This window comes from Spinacia oleracea, chromosome 6, assembly GCF_020520425.1.
Source record: "Spinacia oleracea cultivar Varoflay chromosome 6, BTI_SOV_V1, whole genome shotgun sequence".
In the NCBI taxonomy this organism is placed as follows: domain Eukaryota; kingdom Viridiplantae; phylum Streptophyta; class Magnoliopsida; order Caryophyllales; family Amaranthaceae; genus Spinacia; species Spinacia oleracea.
This window is the reverse complement of record NC_079492.1, coordinates 74130570-74154956: the sequence shown is the minus strand read 5'-3', so window position 1 is coordinate 74154956 and position 24387 is coordinate 74130570. Positions and strand designations below refer to the sequence as shown.

General features: G+C 38.9%; 2 protein-coding genes across 2 annotated transcripts; both read right to left on the bottom strand.

Moving 5' to 3' along the window:
* Window positions 1-1370: 1370 nt before the first annotated feature.
* Window positions 1371-9829, bottom strand: LOC110806147 (synaptotagmin-2). Its single transcript, XM_022011780.2, has 12 exons — window positions 9338-9829; window positions 8898-8996; window positions 8751-8801; window positions 8538-8661; window positions 7809-7927; window positions 7585-7686; window positions 7246-7320; window positions 3829-3905; window positions 3461-3707; window positions 3022-3372; window positions 1777-1908; window positions 1371-1671 (listed from the first exon to the last, which is right to left on the bottom strand). The coding sequence occupies exons 1-12, from the start codon at window positions 9446-9448 to the stop codon at window positions 1543-1545; spliced, it is 1617 nt and encodes a 538-aa protein (XP_021867472.1). The 5' UTR covers window positions 9449-9829; the 3' UTR covers window positions 1371-1542.
* An 873-nt stretch (window positions 9830-10702) lies between these two features.
* On the bottom strand, window positions 10703-11344 carry LOC130463266 (uncharacterized). The gene is made up of 2 exons (XM_056832347.1): window positions 11003-11344; window positions 10703-10876 (listed from the first exon to the last, which is right to left on the bottom strand). Exons 1-2 carry the CDS (start codon window positions 11342-11344, stop codon window positions 10703-10705), a joined length of 516 nt encoding a protein of 171 aa, XP_056688325.1.
* Between the last annotated feature and the right edge of the window lie 13043 nt (window positions 11345-24387).

Below are 24387 nucleotides of genomic sequence, written 5' to 3'. Positions count from 1 at the left end.
ACAGTCCCTTCACCATCATCACCACCCATTCACCTGCTGATCTTCACCGCACCACCATCCACCTGCACCGACGACCAAGTAGTAGGCGATTTTAATTTTTTTTTTTTTAAAAAAAAAACAGATGCCGCCCATGAATGGCGAAAGGGACCATGGTTGTGCCGCCCTGGAATAGCGGTGTCGTCCATGGTCCATTGGGCGGATGAACCATGGCTGACACCGCTATTCCAGGGCGGCACAACCATGGTCCCTTCCGCCATTCATGGGCGGCATTGGGAAAAAAATAAAAAAAAAAAAATCAAAAACTTACCCCTCGCAGAGTCGCAGGCGGAGGCTGGGCCATAGTTAGGACGGCGCGGTAATTGGGACGCAGCAACCGAACCGGCGCGGTGGTTGGGTTTTTCTCGAGCAGCGACAGGGGGCAGCGGTTTCTTCGACCATCGACAAGTTGCGGGGGTAGTCGTGGCACTGATGCGTAGCAAGTGCAGTGTGTGCGGTGATGGTGGTGGTGGCGTGGTGCGATTTATGGTGGTGGTGGACTGGCGCGGTTTCTGGTGGTGGTGCGATTTCTGGTGGTGGTGGTGATTTACAGCACGGGAATACGGCTGGGGTGAGAGGGGAAGGGGAGAGAGGGGATTAATTTTTTTAGGGGTAATAGTGTAATTTTGCCTTTGAAATGAGGGCGTTTTTAACGAAATAGGACGTCGAATAAAACCCCCTAAAAGAAGGAAAATTTGGTAATATTAATCCAACTTTTGCCCGGTTTTCTTTTATTAATCCCACCTACGACATATTTTTTAATAATCCCACCTTCACTACCCAACGACTTTTATTAGGCTTAAGTGACCGGTAATCGGTGAAAAAGTCATCGAGATGGTGATGAATTGATGATGATGACTGAATATATCGAGAGAGAGTATTGCCACGTAGGGACATATTACCGCCTACAATAGGTTTATGACGTATTGGGCACAATAAAAGTCGTTGGGCAGTAAAGGTGGGATTATTAAAAAATATGTCATAGGTGGGCTTAATAAAAGAAAATCAGTCAAAGGTTGGATTAATATTACCAAATTTTCCCTAAAAGAAACCACATTGTTTAACGTCTTTTTTAAAAAAGATAAATAAATAAAATAATTAACATATTATCGTAATATTTCAAACATATCATAGGAGGAAATTTACTTTTTACATGTTTTATGGAAAAGATGTATAAAACGGAAGGGAAATCGGAGTCCAAGGTAGTGAACTTAATTTGATTGCAACAGTTTTTTGAGTAGTGAACTTAACTAGTGCTATCCGATCCAAAACCTTTTTTACATCTTTTAAGGAAAACCAACTTAATTTGATTACAACAACGGAAGGGAAATAGCTTCAGAAAATTTTGTACTATTTATTTCACATAGTAATTCAAACTCTACTATTTATTTCACATAGTAATTCAATGAACACAAAATTTACAAGGAAACAAAAACAGGTCTGATGACTGATCTTGATCCATATCCAGGGGAACTTCATACAGATTAGTATTTTAATCTCGAAGTCCTAAGATGTTCTCCACTGCAGTTCAATCTGAATGCGGCCATTTTTCGAGTCAATGAGATTGTAACTTTGATTGATTCTTCTATTACTTACCACATCCGCAAGGTTAATATCAACATATCCCAGAGTTTCCTGTTTATAAACACAACAGGGAGGGATAAGAAAGTAGTTGTAATTTGGTAAATGTTTGATCACATGAGCCACCATGAAGCTGAATAAATATTACAATGTGCATACCTTTGGATGAAGTAAACCTATTCTGGACGAGGCACTATACACTTCGACATGAAGCCTATCATCAGTTGGCGGTTCCTCCAACATAAACTCAAAGTCCTCTTCCCATCTCGGATCTCTATTTTTCTTTATCATCTGTCAAAATAACAAGGATTATAACGGATGTCAGAAAATAACTAAGTCCAAAAAAAGGAAAATCCACCCATGGAATACCACAAAGCAATTTCACTCATCCCCACGAAATGTCATCATTCGTGCTCAATTATATACGGAGTATTTCTTTAAGGACTCATGGTCTCCCTATCCTAGCTGTCTCCTCTTCTTTTGGTTGTGGACATTGAATGACTTGTTATCATTTCCATTGGACTATCCAACTTGACTTTAAGGTCGATCCTCCGTAAATTTTACTGGTAAGCACTAGATTTTAGCAGTTGGGTAGAGCAACTAGTGTCATGCATTTGCAAAAGCTCAAAATTAGCTTATAGGATCGTCAATTTTTATTCATTTTACTACTCGAACAACAGCTAATACCTTGCACGAGTAGAACCTACATTAAACTGACCTCTTGAAAAGCTGAGCTACTACAACAACTATGTATGCCAAAAAGGTCATATTCCACCCTGCAGACTCCAGCAGTCCAGCTAAACTCATTTTTTGCTAAATCCTTACAGCTTCGGCAGTCGGCACTATACATATACATTAACAAGATATATCGCTCCAGTCATTTAGACCATATGAATATTATCACATGAGATTAGAGGTGCGTAGAAATGATAGCATTGCAAGATTGGCAAGATATCTTTGAATCTTAACCTACCTTGTCACTGATTTTTTTCCTCGGTAACTACAAGTTCAGATAAAGTTCTACGCCCTTTTAGGAACCAAACAAAGCAGGGTTTCTACACTGGTTTAGGTCAGCTACATGGATATCATGGTGTTCGCAATATAGGCAAGAAAAGCTCCATGTTTATTCTGGCTCTTGGCTACCCAGGGGATGGGAATTAAACAGCAGGAAAGAGGAATTATTCAACACAGATACCATTGCTGTTCTTCTTTGCAATGTGTAGATAAAGAGGTTCCAGTAATAATAAAGGAACTAAACGAGGCTCTTGTTCACTTAAACAAAATGTTGATATTTTAAGAAATGAAAGATGAAAATACGAGTGTAAGAGCATCAAGTTTAGCAATACAAGTAGGAAATCTGGAGGCACATGAAGCATTTGCAGAGAGTTTTTTGACATGGCATACCTTAGTCTTTCTTTCTTCACCTTTTAATAGTAGACGAACATAAGGATTTGTGTGGTGCTTTCCTTCAACATCTTGAGCTTGATGGACAGTGATCACAAGTAAACCACCACCATCAGGTGTTCCTTCTGGAGCCTTCTCAACTGTTCCAGAATCTTCAGGGTCATCAGGTATCTCATCCTCCTTAAATGGTTTGTAAGTAACTTCTAGAACAAGCTGACCACGTGACTTCTCATTTCGAGCATCATCAGGATCTGTGCTTTTCAGGAGCTCCAAAGTCAAGACTTTCGTTTCTTCTGGTGTAAGATCTTTAAGTGGAACAACATTTACGCCCATCTTATCATGGCTGCCAAACTAGTTCACAGTGGGGAAGACCTTGATTATGTGATTAAAGAATTATTACTTTAATATTAGTTAGAGACATTAGCATGCAGCTATATACCTTTTCCCAGTCATAGACGGATACATCTAAAACTTGAGTCTGTGGATCTCTGACGGACATACTGAATTCTTCATTCCACTCGGGGTTCAAATTCTTGTACTTGACAGTAGTTTTCTTTGAAGGAATCTTGTCTTCTGCAAGTTTCATCTTCACATATGGGTCGGATGCTCCAAGAATATCCTTCTTTTTTAGATTCATTGCTTTCACAACCTTGACATGTAAAACTCCAACAGGTTTCTTCCTAGCCCTGCAAAGTTAGAGAAATCATATTATATACTGAAAAAGGTAAGACAATTAGTTGTGAGAGCAGAGAGAAACAAAGAAAGAGCGAGAGACAGAAAAACTTTTAAAAGAGACTAGTCACTCACTGCCCAGGATCCAAAATAGGTATTACAAGGGTCTTAGGCCACAAGTACATGTTTGCTACCTGATCTTTTATTAATTCCTGCATGAAATACATGAAGTGGTGAGAGGTAAATCAATATTAAAATGTATAAAAAAAACACTGTAGAATCTTGATAGAAACATTGGATTGATTTGATTACAAAAAGACAGATAAACAGCACAAGGAGAAGAGGAATACTTCCCAAATTAAAACGTAGTGGACGACAGGGATCAGGACCCAGGAGAGTGATACTCCATCAAGAATTCAAGACAAAGTGTAAGAATAAATATGCGTTTCTTAAAACAGACCACTAATGAAATGAGAGCCACTGCATATGGACACACTAAACTCTGATTCAAGTATGAAGTGGTAAGGGGAATAAGTCGAGTTTTCCTGTTTCAATTTGTTATGATATGCATTGAATCCATGTGTCACCTTCGAACGACCCAACACAATGATCTCCATATATGTACTTTCCTGTTTCAGGACTTTCAACTTACGGTATCTGTTACATCGGACTACAGTTTTCTGTTTAGGCCTATTTTCTAGGCCTATTCTGTTTTTGTTTCGGGAGTACTAAGTAAACTTCCTAGGTTGGTAACCTAGCCTCATATTGTAATCTGTTTTTCTCAAGATCAATAAAACTTCCTCTCCCCAGCATGTGGACCTAGCTAACGAATTTTTCTTGAACCATGTAAATTCGTATTTTCATTATTATTGTTTTTCGTTAATCTTTCTTCAACCTTTACAACACAACTTTCAACCAAAAGAGAATTACTTTCTAACAAGTTCTGGTTATTGTGTACCGAGATGTGTAATTTATCCCTTGTCAATGAATTCCTTCTTTTTCTCGGGTTGAAGCTCATGGAATTAAAAATACTCCATCAGCACCCAAAAAAGAATAAAAAAAATAAGATACCCTGTATATCTTTTAGATTCTCTCAAACAAAAAAAGAAAGAAAGATAAAAACAAAACTAGAAAGACCATTGTAATTCACTTTTCCAAGATGAAAAATATTCCCTTCTTCTAGAGGTTTGCCTCTCTGACAGTGGATCATTGCTTATGCAAACAGGCCCAACACAGGCTAACTAACAAATGAGAGCCATGGCATATGGGCACACTTAACCCTGATTCAAGTACGAAGGTAACTTCTAAGGGGAATAAGTTGGGGAAAACAATTCTCCATCAATGTATTTTCCAGTTTCAACTTTCAACCAGAAGTGAATTATGCGTCTAAGTTCTAGTTACTGTATCCGAAAATGAGGGCTTTCCCTTGTCAACAAATTCCTTCTTTTTGTGGAATCAATATACGCTCTCCATTTTTTTATGCTATACCCCTAGACTCTTGTTTCTAGGAGAGGTGAGTGAGTGTAAGAAGAAGGTCAAAAAGTAAGAGAGATGTAGTGAAATAATGGGTAATGGACTAATAGTCGGTTGGTGTAAGAAAAAGGTGGGTAAAGTAGGAGAGATGATGGAAAAGAGTAATTATTGTGGGGAAAAAGGTTAAGATGGTAAAATATTTTTGCCAAAAATAGAATAACGTATAAGTGGGTAGAATTAAAAAAACACCCCTTTTTGGAATGTGGGTAACTATGTTACTCGGACTCGGGTACGGGTGTCGGACATCGGTATGGATCCGAGTGTCGGACCCGGTAAAGTTAAAATTTCAAGACACGGGGACCCTGTCCTAACGGGTATTGGGACATGGAAAAAAGTTACTAGAAAAATTAATAAATTACAGAAAAAGAAAATAAGAATTAATTTCTTTTGAAAAAAAGAATTGAAAAAGTTTTCTTAAAGCAGCCTCATGCTTTAAACAAAAAACAAAGTGAATTTTATTCCTAAACAGATTTAGGGTTAATTAAAACTAGATTGGAAAGTTTCTTAAAGCAGGGGCTGACAGCCATGTCTGACTGGCCGGCCAAGTACGGATTCCATACCCGGATCAGTGTCGTGTCGGGTCGACACGGGTATGAGCCCAAAAGAGGAGTGCCGAAGTAAAAAAAAACATAAAATGGAGGAGTATACCTTTTGGTTTTTCAGAAAAAGAAAAGAAAAGAAGACAATGAGGTAACAAAACTAAAAAGGCCATTAGACTTTCCTTTTCCAACATGACTCTTCTAGAGGCCTGCTGCTCTGCAAGTGGCTAATTGCTTATGCCAACTGATAAATGAGACTTCAAGACATACCCGAGGGGAGGTTGTACCTTGTAAGGTACATCCAATGTTATATTTTTTGCTCATTTGGAGCTTCGAAATGAGCACAAAAAAAAGAAGCCTCCGGTTGTATGGTGAAGACTCCCCCACATTAGGATATTAATCTTACTTCAGTCTTGATTGCAAAAGAGATTTCTTTATTAGTGGTTATAATTTCACGAAAGTCAATCTTTTCCCCTTCTGTATATCATACATAGGAATAATCTGAAAACTTCAACTCTGGATAACACAATGTCCCAGGAAATATGGACTTGTGTGATGATGCGAAGAATAAATATAGAAGGAACAAGAAAATCACTATTGTGTTTGGTCAAGAACAAAACTTTTCATATATTGAATTTAGCATTGATTTGTTTCCACCCAACCAAACACAGCTTAAAGGCAATCCAGAAATCTATATTCTTGTGAAATCATTTCCATATTCTTGAGGCAGCCTATTGACTGGTAAATACATTTAGATTTCTATTCAAATTTAAATTCAATTGTATGTGCCATTGCGCTGTATAATTGACACCACTAGTCCACTTAAATCAACTAACATAAAAGACCAGGTCCTACTAGTTCGAAGCTAATATCCTTGTCCTTTTGCTTTCTCTAATTGCTTTTCCTATGCAAAGGAGGTCAAGACAAAAATAATTCACAACTTTGCAAGCTGGAACTCAACAGAGACACCACTAAGCTTCATTGGATGAAGGCTCGAGTTCATTAAATTAGCATTTGCTAACACAAAGAAACAATGTCTTCGAAATTAAGAAAAGCAGAAATTATTCTCACTTAATTAGTAGTTGGAGGGAGGAGAAGGGATAAGGTCTTGAATCACTATAATAAATTTGAAAGACCAGTCAACGTAAAAATATAACTTTCAAAGTACCAGGATTCATGACATTCTGAGAGTTATATACTCCTCTTTCCATTTCCATACTAACATGGCAACACCCAACAACCCCCCCCCCCCCCCCCCCCCCCCCTCTCAAGGAGATTCCAACAGTGCTGAGTATGTAATGCGATTGGTGCAGTGTCAGAGACGACATGATAAATAGGGTCAGATAGATCCAATCACTTACCAAATTCATGAACAATTGCAGGTAAAGTAATTACTAATGTCTGCAGACTGCTCATTGGGCTTCCCATAGCAGAATGGAAAGATAGAAGTAGGAGTTGAAAGTAGAGGACAATGACATACCTGAACAAATCTATACAGGCCTGGAATCGCCATAGCATCTGCACCTAACAGCTTTAATCCAAAGTCGACGTGAGGCTGCAGATTCCCCAAGTACACAAGTTATTTGGTGAGCCAACAAAATGTAACAGCTTTGATAGACAACAAACAAATGTAGAAAATCGCTCCACAATTGGGAAAACCTCAACGGTTTGACCTGGGGTAGTTCTTCTAGACCTCTTTGGCATAAACACTGATTTACGAGGATCCAAAAAACCTTTTTAACCCTTAACTAGAAAAGGCCTACAAGCCTCCTGGTAAAACTATTTTGAGGGGAGGGGCTAGGAACTCAAAATCACCTACCTTCTCCATAAGAGAAACATATATGTTAGCAAAGCAAGGAAAAGCTGGCACCAGAGGCTTCAATGTTATACGTGGATGAGCAAACACATGCAAATCGACCACCTGAAGCATATGGACTATATCAGCTTTTCTGATGGCATAACATGTCACAATAATCAGTCGGGTTATTGAAATCAATAATGAACTGCATAGTTTGAGAAGGAAGGGGGGGGGGGGGGGATTACCTGAACACTGGCTTTCAATCCAAATGCTTTGACTGTCACATGGATGTTAGGGTTCCCTGCCCACTTCAATGCTGGTTCCATAATCAATTCTTTCTCTTCAGTACTGTATACCTTCATTCCTGACATGATACCAAGAAACAGTCATTAATACATTTCAGGCAATAAGACACATTTCAGATTTGATAAGTTCAACAAATTTTGATAAATGGAATGATCATATTCCCAGCAAACAGTACCTGTAAAGACCAAGGGAACTGTATAGATTCTATAGAATAATAAGATACGTTATCATCCCACTTTTAGAGCGTGCACCAATGAAATGATCTACAAATGCTTGATATGAAATTGTTTGAGGGTAGCAGTCCATGGAACACTATCTCTTCAGGAAGATATAACCCTTTTTCCAGCATGATGCAGATACCACACAATATCTAACCATTTTTCCATCATCCTATCTTAATTGCAAGTTTTAGACATGTAATCAAAACTGATTATAGTAGCGTCCACGGTTTTCATCACAGCCGCATAACCAACATTCACCAAGTACCGTTCCATGAAATCTGATTATTTCGAGTAATTCCCAATAATGGAATTGAGTTTTCACTTATTTCTAGGAACACAGATCTTTTTTTTGTGGGGTGGGGGGGGACACTATTTAAGCAGCTATATCATGTTTTACTCTACACAATGTACAAACTCGTGCTTGTAAGAGCGGATAAGTTATCCAACCTTGGAAAGTAGGAGGCAGAGTGCCTAAGCTAAGCGTTTCGAATTCAACTGACTGAATTTTGTACTTTGGAATTTGCTCAGCAATAATGGGCTTAGATATATCCCTTGCAGTCTTGCAAATTGCCTGCAGAAAATGCAACAGCAATGTCATAAGATTCAACAGGTTTTTGCACCAGAATATTTTTTTTTAAAAAATGTATTGATAGTAAGCACCTTATCTAGATAAGGCCACATATGCTGTATGAACTTGTTAAGCCAGTCCACCTTCACAAAAGCAATTCAAAATCAGCTTCAAAGCCAGTCCAAGGACCTTAAACTTTAGGCAATATTGAATAAAAGGGTAAAAGAATGAACACAGACCCGATCAAAGTCCGGGTTTTTCACCCAAAGTGGTATCTCAGGAAGCACCCTCAGTAAGGTCTTGGCATCTAACTCAGCCAACGGACGAACTTCGGGGTCCTAGGAATCAACCAAGATCAGGATAATAACTTCATAAGTAAATAAGCATACACAAACATCATATGCAACAGTATTACAAAAGTTGCCACATTGCTTGGTGAATTTTACTTCTATATGAACAAGATAAACCTCATATAAAAAATCAGACTCAACCCCACCAATAATTATCACATGTTAAGTTGAATTGCAGAAATTTCTTTAACATTTTGCAGAACTTCTATAAACTAATAACAAAAACCAATCACAGTATTACAAAATCAGCATTTCTAATTAGCAAAACATTGAAAATTTGCAGAAAAAAATGCAGAAAAATTAGGAAGTTGCGAATTTTAGAAGCGAACCTTGACATCAGTAGGCTGAAAGAAGATGAAGAAGTAGTAGCCAATTACAAGCCCAACACAAGATCCAAATCCGAACCCACAAACACTCAAAATTGTATTAAAAAACCCCATTTTTAATCTTCTTCCCAATTTTTTTTTTTGATGAAATCAAGCAAACCCAAATAGAAAAATGTGGAAATGCCAAAAATTGAAACAAAACCCACCTCAAATTTTACAGATTTTAACACTCAAATTCCATGGTTTAAGCAAAATCTCAAGAAAAAAAGGCACTTTGCACATTTAATTAAGGTAGATATAATACGATACCATAAAAAAAAGCCCCACAAAATAGTTAGTAGAAATAACTGTAATAAGTACTATAGTATCCACTCAAATCCCTAAAACAATTGAAAGGGAAAGTTTATGAATTATTGCCGGCATTAAAGAATCCCACCTACAGTTGGTGGGTTTGGATTTAGCACAAGTTTAGCAAGATTGGTCGATTCAACAAAGAGAGTGGGGACCTGGATTATTCATGCTACACTTTCACACTAATTATAAAATTTTAAATTATAAATTAAGGGACCTCGATTGTATTTTTGTCAATTAATTTGTAATTTTTGTTTGCCAACTCAGAATATTACATGTTGGCGTTACATAAAGGCGTGTCCCCACAAATTTAATTGAGATTTCGCTAATCACACTATGCTAATCCGTGTCGGCACTAATGCATTGTGGATTTTGGATCTCCCTCGCTCTGGAAAGAATAGGTCCATTGCCAATACGCCCAATACATCCTACTTGTTGTACTATATAAGGATTTAGGGAGGATACTAGAGCTCTTTACTATCAAGTTGTGGAGTCTTAGTTATGCATTTTACATTTCATCGGAAAACATAAATTTATAGTACTGGGTGAATTGTTACCCAATGATACATCTTATCAATTTAAAGAGGGCATGCCATATGCAGTAGTACATAGATTCAGTGTGATGTCTAATCGAGTGAATGGTTTTGGGCGATTGTGTTTCCCTAATTTACTTGTTGTAATAATCCATTCATTACGATTTTCGAAGCTTATTACAACACTCCCGCTTGAACGGATAAAATATCAGGGGCTACGACCATAAAAGTAAAAGTATATTTTGTTTAATTTACTGCTTCATATTTTCTGCTTAGTTAAAGCCTTGCCAAGAAAAACCCAGTGGGATAAAAACTTGGACAAAGGAAAAACAGTACAGAGAACATAAGGCCCCCCTTCAATTCAGTGTAGGTATCGAAGACGGTGCATGCCAGTCATGCGAGCAAGAACATGAAATTTCTTGGGTGGTAGAGACTTCGCGAATAGATCAACTAAGTTGTCACATGACTGGACCCATGACTGGACCTACTTGACATCGTTCTTTCCTTCTTTCTCTAAGTCATGAGTGGAGAAGAATTTAGGATCAATGTGTTTCGTCCTATCATCTTCGATATAACCTTCTTTGATTTGTGCAATACAAACAGCGTTATCTTCATAGATGATTGTTGGGTCTTCTTCAGTTGATTTTATACCACTTTCCTTGAGTACATGATTGATCAATAATATTAACCTTACACATTCTCTTCTAGCTTCTCATAGTGAAACTAATTCAGCTTTATTTGGTGAGGTGGTTGTTAGAGTCTGTTTTATTGACATCCAAGAAACTGTAGTGTTTCCATAACTGGAGAAAGAACCTGTTTGAGATTTTTCTTTGACTGGGTCTGATAAGTAACCCGCATCAATATATCCAACAAGAGTAGGAACCCCATTTTTGGGGTAGAATATCCCTATCCCACGTATGCAATGAAGTAGGTGTTTAACTCCAATCCAATGCCTTCTTGTAGGATCGAAGCTATATCTTCTTACCAATAAATTTATTGAAAATGCAATAGCTGGTCTTGTATTGATAGCTAGATACGTTAAAACTCCTATTTCACTTAAATATAGTACTCCAGGACCAAGTACATCTTCAACTCCCTCTCGAGGGCGGAAGGGGTTGTCTTTCATTTTTAAAGAACGAACAACCATGGGTGAAATCAATGGGTGTGCTTTGTGTTAGGTTATGATACATATGACAATTCATAAATCATGCGGAAAAAACCATTAAGCCAGGAATACATATTATTTACACATAATCATATAGCATAATTTAGATGCATACTCTTTGTTGCGTGCCTTCCCTAGCTGCGCCCGAACCGAACAAGAACAAGTCTTTAGGACTCCAAGTGTCGTCCCTCCGTAGATAGTCCACAGTACGTCCGGATCCGCCTTAAGATTGACCAACTAGAATCGCCCTTAAGGTACTATTATTTTCGGCTAAAATGGGCAAGAGTTATGGCTGATTTTTCTGCTTAAAAATCCTAGTTTTGAATACTTGAAAACTTATGTATAAATAATGACCCCTAGGCCCTTATTTATAGAGGTATGGAAAAGGAATTGTAATCCTACTAGGATCTGGATTTGTTAATTAGAACTTTATTAGGACTCTAAATAACAAAGCAATTCTAATAAGATTAGGATTTTAATCTTCGCACGAATCCCAATAGAATTAGGATTTCCGGCATACGCATCGCACAAGCCGTGCACCCGCGCAGGCCTTGCGGCCCACGACAAGCGCACAGCCCATGTGCGGTGCTGCGTGCGCGCGCGCGCCCTTGGCTGGGCCTGGCCTTGCGCTGGGCCTGGTCGAGGCGTGCGTTGCGTGCGGCTTGCTGGGCGATGGCCTGGCTTCGTGCTGGGCCTTCGTCTAGCGGGCCTCGTCCGATGCTAATTCGTACGATACGCTTCCGATTAAATTCCCGATTCCGGAATTCATTTCCGATACGAACAACATTTAATATTTCCGATTCCGGAATTAATTTCCGTTTCGAACAAATATTTAATATTTCCGTTTCTGACAATATTTCCGTTTCCGGCAATATTTCCGATTCCGGCAATATTTCCATTTCCGATAATATTTTCCGATACGTACCATGTTTCCGTTTCCGGCAACATCTACGACTTGGATAATATTTATATTTCCGATACGATCCATATTTTCGTTTCCGGCAATATCATCGTTTCCGGAGTATTCATTTCTTGCCTGTGACGATCTCAGCTCCCACTGAAACCAAGATCCGTCGATTCCGAATATCCATAGATGGAGTATTTAATGCCATTAAATACTTGATCCGTTTACGTACTATTTGTGTGACCCTACGGGTTCAGTCAAGAGTAAGCTGTGGATTAATATCATTAATTCCACTTGAACTGAAGCGGCCTCTAGCTAGGCATTCAGCTCACTTGATCTCACTGAATTATTAACTTGTTAATTAATACTGAACCGCATTTATTAGACTTAACATAGAATGCATACTTGGACCAAAGGGCATTATTTCCTTCAGTCTCCCACTTGTCCTTAGGGACAAGTGTGCATTTCCTAATTCCTTTGTCGCTCGATGCTTGCTCTTGAACATAAGGTAAGAGTTTTCATCCTTATTTTGTCCAGAGGTGTTTCTCGGTTTCAGAGTTCAACTGATCAAATAAACAGATAATCATAGCCTATGATTCATCCGAGCACGGCCATGCATTTTACAGTTTCTAGCTCTCCGAGTGGCCTTGTACAACTTTTAAGCATCTCATCCCGATTTATGGGAGGACAATCCCAATCTTGCGATCTTGAGATTAGACTTCGTTTGATAGGTGATTACCTGAGCGTTGCCTTTATAGCCTCCTTTTACGGTGCGACGGTTGGTCAACGTCAAAGCAACCAGTTCTCAAACAAGTAATCTCAAATCACTCAGGTATTGAGGATTTAGTGTCTAATAATTTTAATGAAATTTACTTATGACAGATTTTCATCTCTTACAGTAAAGTTTCATAGGTCTTGTCCGATACTAGTCTTCCCAAAGTAAGTATCTATGCAAATGATTATGACATTGCCATGTCCACATAGTTCAAGAAACAGAACTACTAGTCATCTTGCATTCTAATCGTCTAACGTTTTCTATGCGTCCAATTTTATAGAAAACTCACCCTAGGGACCATTTTCAACCTTTGACATTCAAGTTCACTTGATAAACATTTCTTAGTCACAGGACTGGTCCTGACAGTCTATCTTGAATATATCGTCAAATTGAAGGGACTCATCATTTAATAAACCACAAATTAAATGGAAAAATGAATTCTTTTCATTTATTGTGAATGATTAACCAATAATGTTTTACAAAGATTTAAACTCTAAAACTTTAAAACATTAAACAGAGACATCAAAGCCATTCTCCAATATGCTTGATTCCCATAGCTGCAGTGTGCGAGTTGTGCTTCGCCTACGGCAGAGGTTTAGTTAATGGATCTGATATGTTGTCATCAGTACCAATTTTGCTTATCTCGACTTCTTTTCTTTCAACGAACTCTCGTAGAAGGTGAAATCTACGAAGTACATGCTTGACTCTCTAGTGGTGTCTAGGCTCCTTTGCCTGTGCAATAGCTCCGTTATTGTCACAATACAGGGCTATTGGTCCTTTAATGGAGGGGACTACACCAAGTTCTCCTATGAACTTCCTTAGCCATATAGCTTCCTTTGCTGCTTCATGTGCAGCAATGTACTCCGCTTCAGTTGTAGAATCCGCAATGGTGCTTTGCTTAGCACTTTTCCAGCTTACTGCTCCTCCGTTGAGGCAGAAGACAAACCCAGACTGTGATCTGAAATCATCTTTGTCGGTTTGGAAACTTGCGTCCGTATAGCCTTTAACAATTAATTCATCATCTCCACCATAGACCAGGAAGTCATCTTTGTGCCTTTTCAGGTACTTCAGAATGTTCTTGGCAGCAGTCCAATGCGCCTCTCCTGGGTCTGACTGGTATCTGCTCGTAGCACTGAGTGCGTACGCAACATCCGGGCGTGTACATATCATAGCATACATTATTGAACCAATCAATGATGCATATGGAATCCCATTCATTCGTCTACGCTCATCAAGTGTTTTTGGGCACTGAGTCTTGCTTAGAGTCATTCCATGAGACATGGGTAGGTAGCCTCGCTTGGAGTCCGCCATTTTGAACCTATCAAGCACCTTATTGATATAAGTTCTTTGACTAAGTCCAATCATCCTTTTAGATCTATCTCTGTAAATCTTGATGCCCAATATGTACTGTGCTTCTCCTAGATCTTTCATCGAAAAACATTTCCCAAGCTAAATCTTGACAGAGTTCAACATAGGAATGTCATTTCCGATAAGTAATATGTCGTCGACATACAATACTAGGAAAGCAATTTTGCTCCCACTGACTTTCTTGTATACACAAGATTCGTCTGCATTCTTGATGAAACCAAAGTCACTGACTGCTTCATCAAAACGTATATTCCAGCTCCTGGATGCCTGCTTCAATCCGTAGATTGACTTCTTTAGCTTGCATACCTTTTTAGCATTCTTTGGATCCTCAAAACCTTCAGGCTGTGTCATAAACACAGTTTCTGTTAAAACGCCGTTTAAGAAAGCAGTTTTGACATCCATCTGCCATATTTCGTAATCGTAATATGCAGCGATTGCTAACATTTTCAGAATAGACTTTAGCATTGCAACTGGTGAAAAGGTTTCATCGTAATCCACACCGTGGACTTGCCTGTAACCTTTTGCAACCAATCTAGCTTTGAAAACTTCAAATTTCCCATCTTTGTCCTTTTTCAGTTTGAAAACCCATTTGCTTCCAATGGCTTGGTAGCCATCTGGCAAATCGACCAAATCCCATACTTGGTTTTCAGACATGGAGTCTAATTCAGATTGCATGGCTTCTTGCCATTGCTTGGAGCTAGGGCTCGTCATAGCTTGTTTGTAAGTCGCAGGTTCATCACTTTCAAGTAATAGAACGTCATAGCTCTCGTTCGTCAAAATACCTAAGTACCTTTCCGGTTGAGATCTATATCTTTGCGATCTACGCGGGGTAACATTTCTAGATTGACCATGATTCTCACCAGATTCTTCTAAAGATCTCTGAGTTTCATCCTGAATGTCATCTTGAGCATTCTCTAGAGTTTGTTGTTCGACTCGAATTTCTTCGAGGTCTACTTTTCTCCCACTTGTCATTTTGGAAATGTGATCTTTCTCCAAAAAGACACCATCTCGAGCAACAAACACCTTGTTCTCAGATGTATTGTAGAAGTAATACCCCTTTGTTTCCTTTGGATAGCCCACAAGGATACATTTGTCAGATTTTGGATGAAGTTTGTCTGAAATTAATCGTTTGACGTATACTTCACATCCCCAAATCTTAAGAAAATACACATTTGGAGGCTTTCCAAACCATAATTCATATGGAGTCTTTTCGACAGCTTTAGATGGAGCTCTATTTATAGTGAGTGCAGCTGTATTTAGTGCATGTCCCCAAAATTCTAATGGAAGTTCGGCTTGACCCATCATTGACTTGACCATGTCTAGCAAGGTTCTGTTCCTCCGTTCTGACACACCGTTCCATTGTGGTGTTCCAGGAGGAGTTAATTCTGATAGAATTCCACATTCTTTCAGATGGTCATCAAATTCATAGCTCAGATATTCACCGCCTCTATCAGACCGCAGTGCCTTAATCTTCTTGCCTAATTGATTCTCTACTTCACTCTGAAATTCCTTGAATTTGTCAAAGGATTCAGACTTATGCTTCATTAGGTAGACATAACCATATCTACTGAAGTCATCAGTGAAAGTGATAAAGTAGCTGAAACCACCTCTAGCATTTGTACTCATTGGTCCACATACATCTGTATGGATTAAACCCAATAGTTCATTTGCTCTTTCTCCAACTTTAGAGAAAGGTTGCTTTGTCATTTTGCCAAGTAAACATGATTCGCATTTACCATAATCCTCTAAGTCAAATGGCTCTAGAATTCCTTCCTTTTGAAGTCTTTCTAAGCGTTTCAAGTTTATATGGCCTAATCGACAATGCCACAGATAGGTGAGATCTGAATCATCCTTTTTGGCCTTTTTGGTATTTATGTTATATACTTGTTTGTCGTGATCTAATAAATAAAGTCCATTGACTAATCTAGCAGATCCATAAAACATCTCTTTAAAATAAAACGAACAACTATTGTCTTTTATTAAAAAGGAAAATCCCTTAGCATCTAAGCAAGAAACTGAAATGATGTTTTTAGTAAGACTTGGAACATGGAAACACTCTTCCAGTTCCAAAACTAGCCCGGAGGGCAACGACAAATAGTAAGTTCCTACAGCTAATGCAGCAATCCGTGCTCCATTTCCCACTCGTAGGTCGACTTCACCCTTGCTTAACTTTCTACTTCTTCTTAGTCCCTGTGGATTGGAACATAAGTGTGAGCCACAACCTGTATCTAATACCCAAGAAGTTGAATTATCAAGTATACAGTCTATAACGAAAATACCTGAAGATGGAACGACTGTTCCGTTCTTCTGATCTTCCTTTAGCTTCAAGCAATCTCTCTTCCAATGCCCCTTCTTCTTGCAGTAGAAGCATTCGGATTCAGAAGTGGGTTGACTGACCTTCCTCTTTACAGATTTGGCGCCAGTTTGCTTAGTTGGGCTGGCCTTGTTGCCACCTTTCTTAGCATTCCTCTTCTTTCCAGATTTCTTGAACTTGCCCCCACGCACCATAAGCACGTCCTGCTTATCACTTTTGAGCGTCTTTTCAGCGGTCTTCAGCATACCGTGAAGCTCAGTGAGCGTTTTGTCCAGACTATTCATACTGTAGTTCAGTTTTAATTGATCATACCCGCTATGAAGAGAATGGAGGATGGTGTCTATAGCCATTTCCTGAGAAAATTGCTGATCCAGCCGACTCATATTCTCAATGAGTCCAATCATTTTGAGAACATGTGGACTTACGGGCTCGCCTTTCTTAAGCTTGGTCTCAAGAATTTGCCTATGAGTCTCGAATCTTTCGACTCGAGCCAGATCTTGGAACATGTTCTTCAACTCACTGATGATTGTGAAAGCATCTGAGTTGATGAACGTTTTCTGTAGATCCGCACTCATGGTGGCGAGCATTAGACATTTCACATCCTTGTTGGCATCAATCCAACGATTGAGGGCTGCCTGAGTGACCCCGTCGCCTGCGGCTTCGGGCATCGCCTCTTCTTGGACATACTCCTTTTCTTCCTGCATAAGAACTATTTGCAAGTTCCTTTGCCAGTCAAGGAAGTTCTTCCCGTTCAACTTCTCCTTTTCGAGAATTGATCGAATGTTGAATGAATTGTTGTTTGCCATATTTAAAACTACAATTGAAAAGAATAAACAAATAAATAACCATTCACAGTTTCTCTTAATAAACTTAAATTCTAGCATACATGCATAATTCAATGTTTATTAAGCATTTTATTCAAGTTATGTGTTCCGGCAGGTGTGAATAAAATGATTCCAAGATCCTAAAATCATTGAAGAACTAAGCACAGTTTGTCGACTTAATCCTAAAACATCTTAGGTAAGCAAAAGCCTTTTGCTAATAGTCTAGAAACTATTCTTGGTTGATAGGTACGTCTAAGAACTTATTAGGTAAACCTATCGATTTTGCCACGACATAAAAGGACTCCTTACTTATATCGTTGAGTTTCACCAAAACTAACATGTACTCACAATTATTTGTGTACCTTGCCCCTTTAGGACCAATAAGTAACACCTCGCTGAGCGAAAACTATTACTAGATTGATGTAAAGGATATCCAAGCAAGTGTATATTTTGGCATGGCACCTTTTAACTCAATTTTTAAGTTTGGAACTTAAGGCTCTTACTATGTTGGTTAGATTTTAAGTGAACTAAAATCCTTAATCATGCAACATAATCAAGCCACAATCTTATGCATAATTAAGACATATTTAAAGCAATAAATAACTTAAAGCATGCATAAGATAAATGTGATCTAGTATGGCCCGACTTCATCTTGAAGCTTTGACTTCAAAGTCTGTCTTGAAAATCTCTGTGGGAGGCACCATTTTCTTCAAATAGGATAAGCTATAATTAAAACTAATTACAACTATTTGATGGTACGCAGACCATATTTGAATTGAAAAACAACTTTGGTACTTTAGACCAATTACATTCAAATTAATGGTACGCAGACCATATTTTCTATCCTATTTGGGCCATACTAGTCACTTCATAACCTGCAAAACAGTACATATACAATATATACCATTCACCCATTCATTATCATGAATGGCCCATATAGCTGGTTAGTAAAACACATTATGCATCACGTAAACATTTGCAGCAATTAATCAAGGGCACCAATAATATACCAATTATTCAGTCCTTATTAATTCTAATCAAGTTGTTTTAACCTTAAGGATTCGTAGACCTAATCAAGAGTTTATGACTAAAAGGGCTCCCACTTAAACCAATAAATTCATATGCTTTACTAATTTTAAACATAAAAATGTATTTCTAGTCTAACCGGAAACATACAAATTTAATTAAAATTTAAAGCTCATATAAATTTATAATTGAATCCAAAAAGTTTAATTTAATTTCAGTCGTATTTAAATTAATTCATGATTTTAATTTTAGTAAAATAATTAGAATAAATAAAATTTATTATAATTACAATATTTAAAATTAAAATCCAAGAAAATAATTTAAATTATTAATTTTAAAATTAATTAAAATTACGTAAACTGAAAATTTTAAATTAAACATTCAAAACGATCTAATCGCAACGCAAACACCCTACGCATTGCACGCCCATGGGCCACACGCACACAGCCATCGCTGGCCATGTGCGCGCAGCCCATGCGCTCGTCGCATAGCTGCTGCATCTTCCATCGCAAGCCATCGCACAAGTGGTGCTCGCTGCGCGCGCGCCAGCGCTCGACGCACGCGAGCCATCGCTCGCTGTGCGCGCTCGCCAGCGCTTGCTGCGCGCGCTCCAGCGCATGATGCACGCGAGCCATCGCTCGCTGTGCGCGAGCAATTGCGCGCGATCAACGCTGGGCGCAGCGTTCGTGGCACGCGAGCTTGCGCTCGCTGCGCGCGAGGCTGCGCGCGCTTGCGCGAGGCAGTGCGCGTTGTGGCGCAGCTCGCTTGCTGCCCACACGCGACTGCCATGCCTTGCCTTTCGCCCATGCCCATTCATCCATAGCTCGTGGCCCACGACACAAGGCAGGGCTGCTGCCTTGTGCTCGTGCACCATGCCCCTGCTCATTGCATTCGTGCCGCACGGGCGACGAGCTCCCTTGCTCGTCGTCGCATGCCCGCACTATACAACACCCCTTAAGGGTAACACGAAGCGTCCATTGCTTTGTGCGTGCAAGTTATATGAACGAATCGCATAAAAATTTAAAATTTATATTTAAAATTAATGACAAATTAATAAATAATATTAATTTCATAATTTTAGGGCGAAAAATCGAAAATTTATTATTCAATTAATTTCCGATTATTATGGATTCAAGCCTAGGTCATAAAAAATTAAAATTTATCATAAATTTACAATTTTTATGGTGGTTTTTAATCATAGGTTTCTAATTAAATTATAATTAATTATGAAAATCAAATTAATTCTAAATTATTCTAATTTTCAACAAATTAATCATAATTACAAATTAGATTGCATAATTAACAAGGCTAGGCATTCAAACTTGTTAAACATATACAGTAGGTCAATCAAAAATTTAAGATTTATCAACAAGAATCGCAAATATTTAATTTAACATCTTAAATTTACGAAATTTTGCATTCGAAAAACTAAAACCTTCGAAAAGTCATAGTTAGGCTTCGAATTTGAGAATTCTGGGTTCGGCAGAAAAATAATATTTTTGTCAAAATTTTAGAATGCCTTTTACATGCGGAATTGACACAAAAATCACTCGATTTGGATGAGTAACGAAGAAACTGCCGAAAAACTGCGTACGTATAATTAAATAAACGCAATTTGCAATTAATTAACAATTACGAAAATTAATCACCCCTTTTAATTCTTGCAAATTTGTAATATTTAACCATGTTCATGCAATTTAGATTATGTAAATAATAAGAGGCTCGTGATACCACTGTTAGGTTATGATACATATGACAATTCATAAATCATGCGGAAAAAACCATTATGCCAGGAATACATATTATTTACACATAATCATATAGCATAATTTAGATGCATACTCTTTGTTGCGTGCCTTCCCTAGCTGCGCCCGAACCGAACAAGAACAAGTCTTTAGGACTCCAAGTGTCGTCCCTCCGTAGATAGTCCACAGTACGTCCGGATCCGCCTTAAGATTGACCAACTAGAATCGCCCTTAAGGTACTATTATTTTCGGCTAAAATGGGCAAGAGTTATGGCTGATTTTTCTGCTTAAAAATCCTAGTTTTGAATACTTGAAAACTTATGTATAAATAATGACCCCTAGGCCCTTATTTATAGAGGTATGGAAAAGGAATTGTAATCCTACTAGGATCTGGATTTGTTAATTAGAACTTTATTAGGACTCTAAATAACAAAGCAATTCTAATAAGATTAGGATTTTAATCTTCGCACGAATCCCAATAGAATTAGGATTTCCGGCATACGCATCGCACAAGCCGTGCACCCGCGCAGGCCTTGCGGCCCACGACAAGCGCACAGCCCATGTGCGGTGCTGCGTGCGCGCGCGCGCCCTTGGCTGGGCCTGGCCTTGCGCTGGGCCTGGTCGAGGCGTGCGTTGCGTGCGGCTTGCTGGGCGATGGCCTGGCTTCGTGCTGGGCCTTCGTCTAGCGGGCCTCGTCCGATGCTAATTCGTACGATACGCTTCCGATTAAATTCCCGATTCCGGAATTCATTTCCGATACGAACAACATTTAATATTTCCGATTCCGGAATTAATTTCCGTTTCGAACAAATATTTAATATTTCCGTTTCTGACAATATTTTCGTTTCCGGCAATATTTCCGATTCCGGCAATATTTCCATTTCCGATAATATTTTCCGATACGTACCATGTTTCCGTTTCCGGCAACATCTACGACTTGGATAATATTTATATTTCCGATACGATCCATATTTCCGTTTCCGGCAATATCATCGTTTCCGGAGTATTCATTTCTTGCCTGTGACGATCTCAGCTCCCACTGAAACCAAGATCCGTCGATTCCGAATATCCATAGATGGAGTATTTAATGCCATTAAATACTTGATCCGTTTACGTACTATTTGTGTGACCCTACGGGTTCAGTCAAGAGTAAGCTGTGGATTAATATCATTAATTCCACTTGAACTGAAGCGGCCTCTAGCTAGGCATTCAGCTCACTTGATCTCACTGAATTATTAACTTGTTAATTAATACTGAACCGCATTTATTAGACTTAACATAGAATGCATACTTGGACCAAAGGGCATTATTTCCTTCACTTTGTCCATGTAAAACCTCTTGACTACACTTTCGGCGTAGTTGGATGGTGAATGAGAAACCATCTTTTTAATTTTTAATTTGTAGTACAGAGACAGTACTTGGCCCTACCAAGATCTTTCATTTCAAATTCATGCATCATGCATCTTGTGTTTCTTCAATTTCATCGGGTGTTCCAATGATATTTAAATCGTCAACATACATCTCGATTATAACAAAACTAGTTTTAGTTTGCTTGATGAAGAAGCATGGACAAATTTGATTGTTCTTGTAGCCTCTATTCAGGAGGTATTCGCTTAAGCAAATATACCACATTGTTCCCGATTGTTTCTAAGCATATAGTGACTTTTTCGATTTTATGAAATGTAAATTTCGGGGTTTTGACCTCTAAGCTTCAGGTAATTCTAGTCCTTCTGGAATTCTCATATAAATGTCAGTGTTAAGTGACCTACAGAGGTATGTAGTCACGACATCTATGAGACGCGTTTTTAGTCCTTTGCATGCAGATAAACTAACGAGGATTCTCAGCGTTGTGTCGTCTACCACCGGTGAATATATTTTCTCATAGTCAATTTCGGGTCTCTGGGAGAAACCTTGGGCTACAAGCCTATCCTTGTATCTTAGGACTTTATTGTTTTCATCTCATTTTTGTACAAACACCCATTTTTTTCCAACGGGTTTTACCCCATTTGGAGTTTGGGCTATAGGACTGAAAACTTCACCTTTTATGAGAGATATTAGTTCTTCCTAAATGGCTTATTTCCATTTTGCCAATCACTTCTTTGCTGACACTCATCCATTGAGGTTGGTTCAGTGTCGTCAATTGACATGTGCAGGACGATCACTATTCTACTATTGATTCAGAGATGGTTGATGGAGATGAAGTTGTTGAGCCTAGCCTCACTTTCGGATCCTAGATTGGTTGTGCTACCTAAGACAATCATGCCTACAATTGCTACTGATAACTTCAAGATTGAGCCGACATTGATCCATATGATTGAGAGGCACCAATTCAGTGGGGAAAAGGGTGCACATTCAGTATTTCATCCAGTATTGCTCAACAATCAAGCAAAAGAATGTGGCTGCAGAGCAGACTATAGAGATGCTTTTCTCGTTATCTCTAAGTGGAAAGGAAAAGCTGTGGGTTAATGGTCTCAATAGGGCGGCCATGAAGATAACAAACAGGGAATATTTGACCCTTTCTTTTTATGTGAAGTACTTCCCACATGAGAAGACTACCGTCGGAGGGGCTAAATAATTTCTATCACACAACTGGCTGATGAGACTCTACCTGAGGCGTGGGAAAGATACACGAATTTGCAATGAGAGTGCCCTCATCATGGTTTGCCACCATTGTTCTTGATCAAAAATTCTATAATGGTATGGGAACTGAATCTAAGCTCACACTTGACTCTGCTGCAAATGGGAGGTTTATGAAACTCCCCGTTTCAAAGGGGTTGGAAATAATTGGGAGATGGCCATTCACAATGACAAGTATGGAATCCTAGAAGCCTATCTAACAAGGGTGGAAAGCATAAGGTGAATTCAACTGATTTAATTAATGCTTAGTTGACTGCTTTACATCATAAGCTCGACAACATGCAAGTTGCATCCTCCAGTCCCTGTTGGGAACTAATGCTAATCCAAATTAACAAGAAGAAACATTCACCATAACCAAGATCACATGCAAAGTATAGGTTAAATGAAACATACATTTGTAGCATGTACTCCCACTAGCCTCATGAACACGATCAAGAACTCCACGCGTAGTTCCTTTATAATTGTCCATCAGCATGTTCGAATCCGCCTTGATTTTTTTAGCTTAGAACTTTCTCAAGGTATTTTGGCTTTTGGAAAACTATCACTTTTGAAGCACACATAGAATTATGGTTACAAAGTTTCTGTTGTGTGTTATGCAAAACACCCTAGGGTTCAATATAATAAAACCTTGGGAAGAAAGCAAGATAACCGACCAAAGGCTTAAAGCCTTGGGCGGCCACTTGCACAAGCGTGCAGCCCAACAACGTGCTCATATGCGTTCGACCTTGGGCCGCGCTGTGTAGCGCGTTGTTACCGCCGCCTTGTGCTCTCTCGTACGCACGAATAGTGAAGGCCATGGGCCTGTTGTTGGCTTGCGCTATGCAGCGTTGCAGTGCCCATGGGCCTTGGGGCCTTGCGCGCTTGGCTCGTGGGCTGCATCGTTGCTCGTCCCTTTTCTTATTTACATCTAAGCCCTTACTTCCATCAATTATCATATAGTACTTGACGATCCAATGTCGTATGATACGATTATTTGTACGACCATGCCTATGATATACGCAATACGATATACGATTTACGGTCCAACTATTTAGCGTATATTAATGTTTTCCAAACTAAATTCCCGATTAGCCATTAAATGAATTTCCGATTCATTTAATCCAGTGACCCATTATATGCCGTTGGTGTGACCTTATAGGTTCAGTTAAGAGTAAGATGTGAGCCTAATAAGGACTTTAACTCACTGATCGGATACATTAGTCCAGCTAGCTATTCCGATCACTTGATCTTACTGCATTAATTATTCTGTAATTATTCTGAACCTTGGATTAGACCAATGCACCTTGGGTGAATGACACATTTCCTTCAGTCTCCCACTTGGCCTTTAGACAAGTGTGTAGATTTATTCCTTTGTCTCTTAGTGTTACTTCATGAACATAAGGTAAGATCCAAGCCATCCTTATTAGGTCCA

What these genes read in the sequence shown, in the direction of transcription:
- LOC130463266 (XM_056832347.1), bottom strand. Translation starts at nt 11,344, where the DNA reads ATGAAAGACAACCCCTTCCGCCCTCGAGAGGGAGTTGAAGATGTACTT. An exon ending in CCAGTTATGGAAACACTACA is followed by an intron (nt 10,877 to 11,002) that starts GTTTCTTGGATG and finishes CATGTACTCAAG; the next exon opens with GAAAGTGGTATAAAATCAAC.
- LOC110806147 (XM_022011780.2), bottom strand. Translation starts at nt 9,448, where the DNA reads ATGGGGTTTTTTAATACAATTTTGAGTGTTTGTGGGTTCGGATTTGGA. An exon ending in AAAACCCGGACTTTGATCGG is followed by an intron (nt 8,802 to 8,897) that starts GTCTGTGTTCAT and finishes GCTTTTGTGAAG; the next exon opens with GTGGACTGGCTTAACAAGTT. An exon ending in TGTGGCCTTATCTAGATAAG is followed by an intron (nt 8,662 to 8,750) that starts GTGCTTACTATC and finishes CATTTTCTGCAG; the next exon opens with GCAATTTGCAAGACTGCAAG.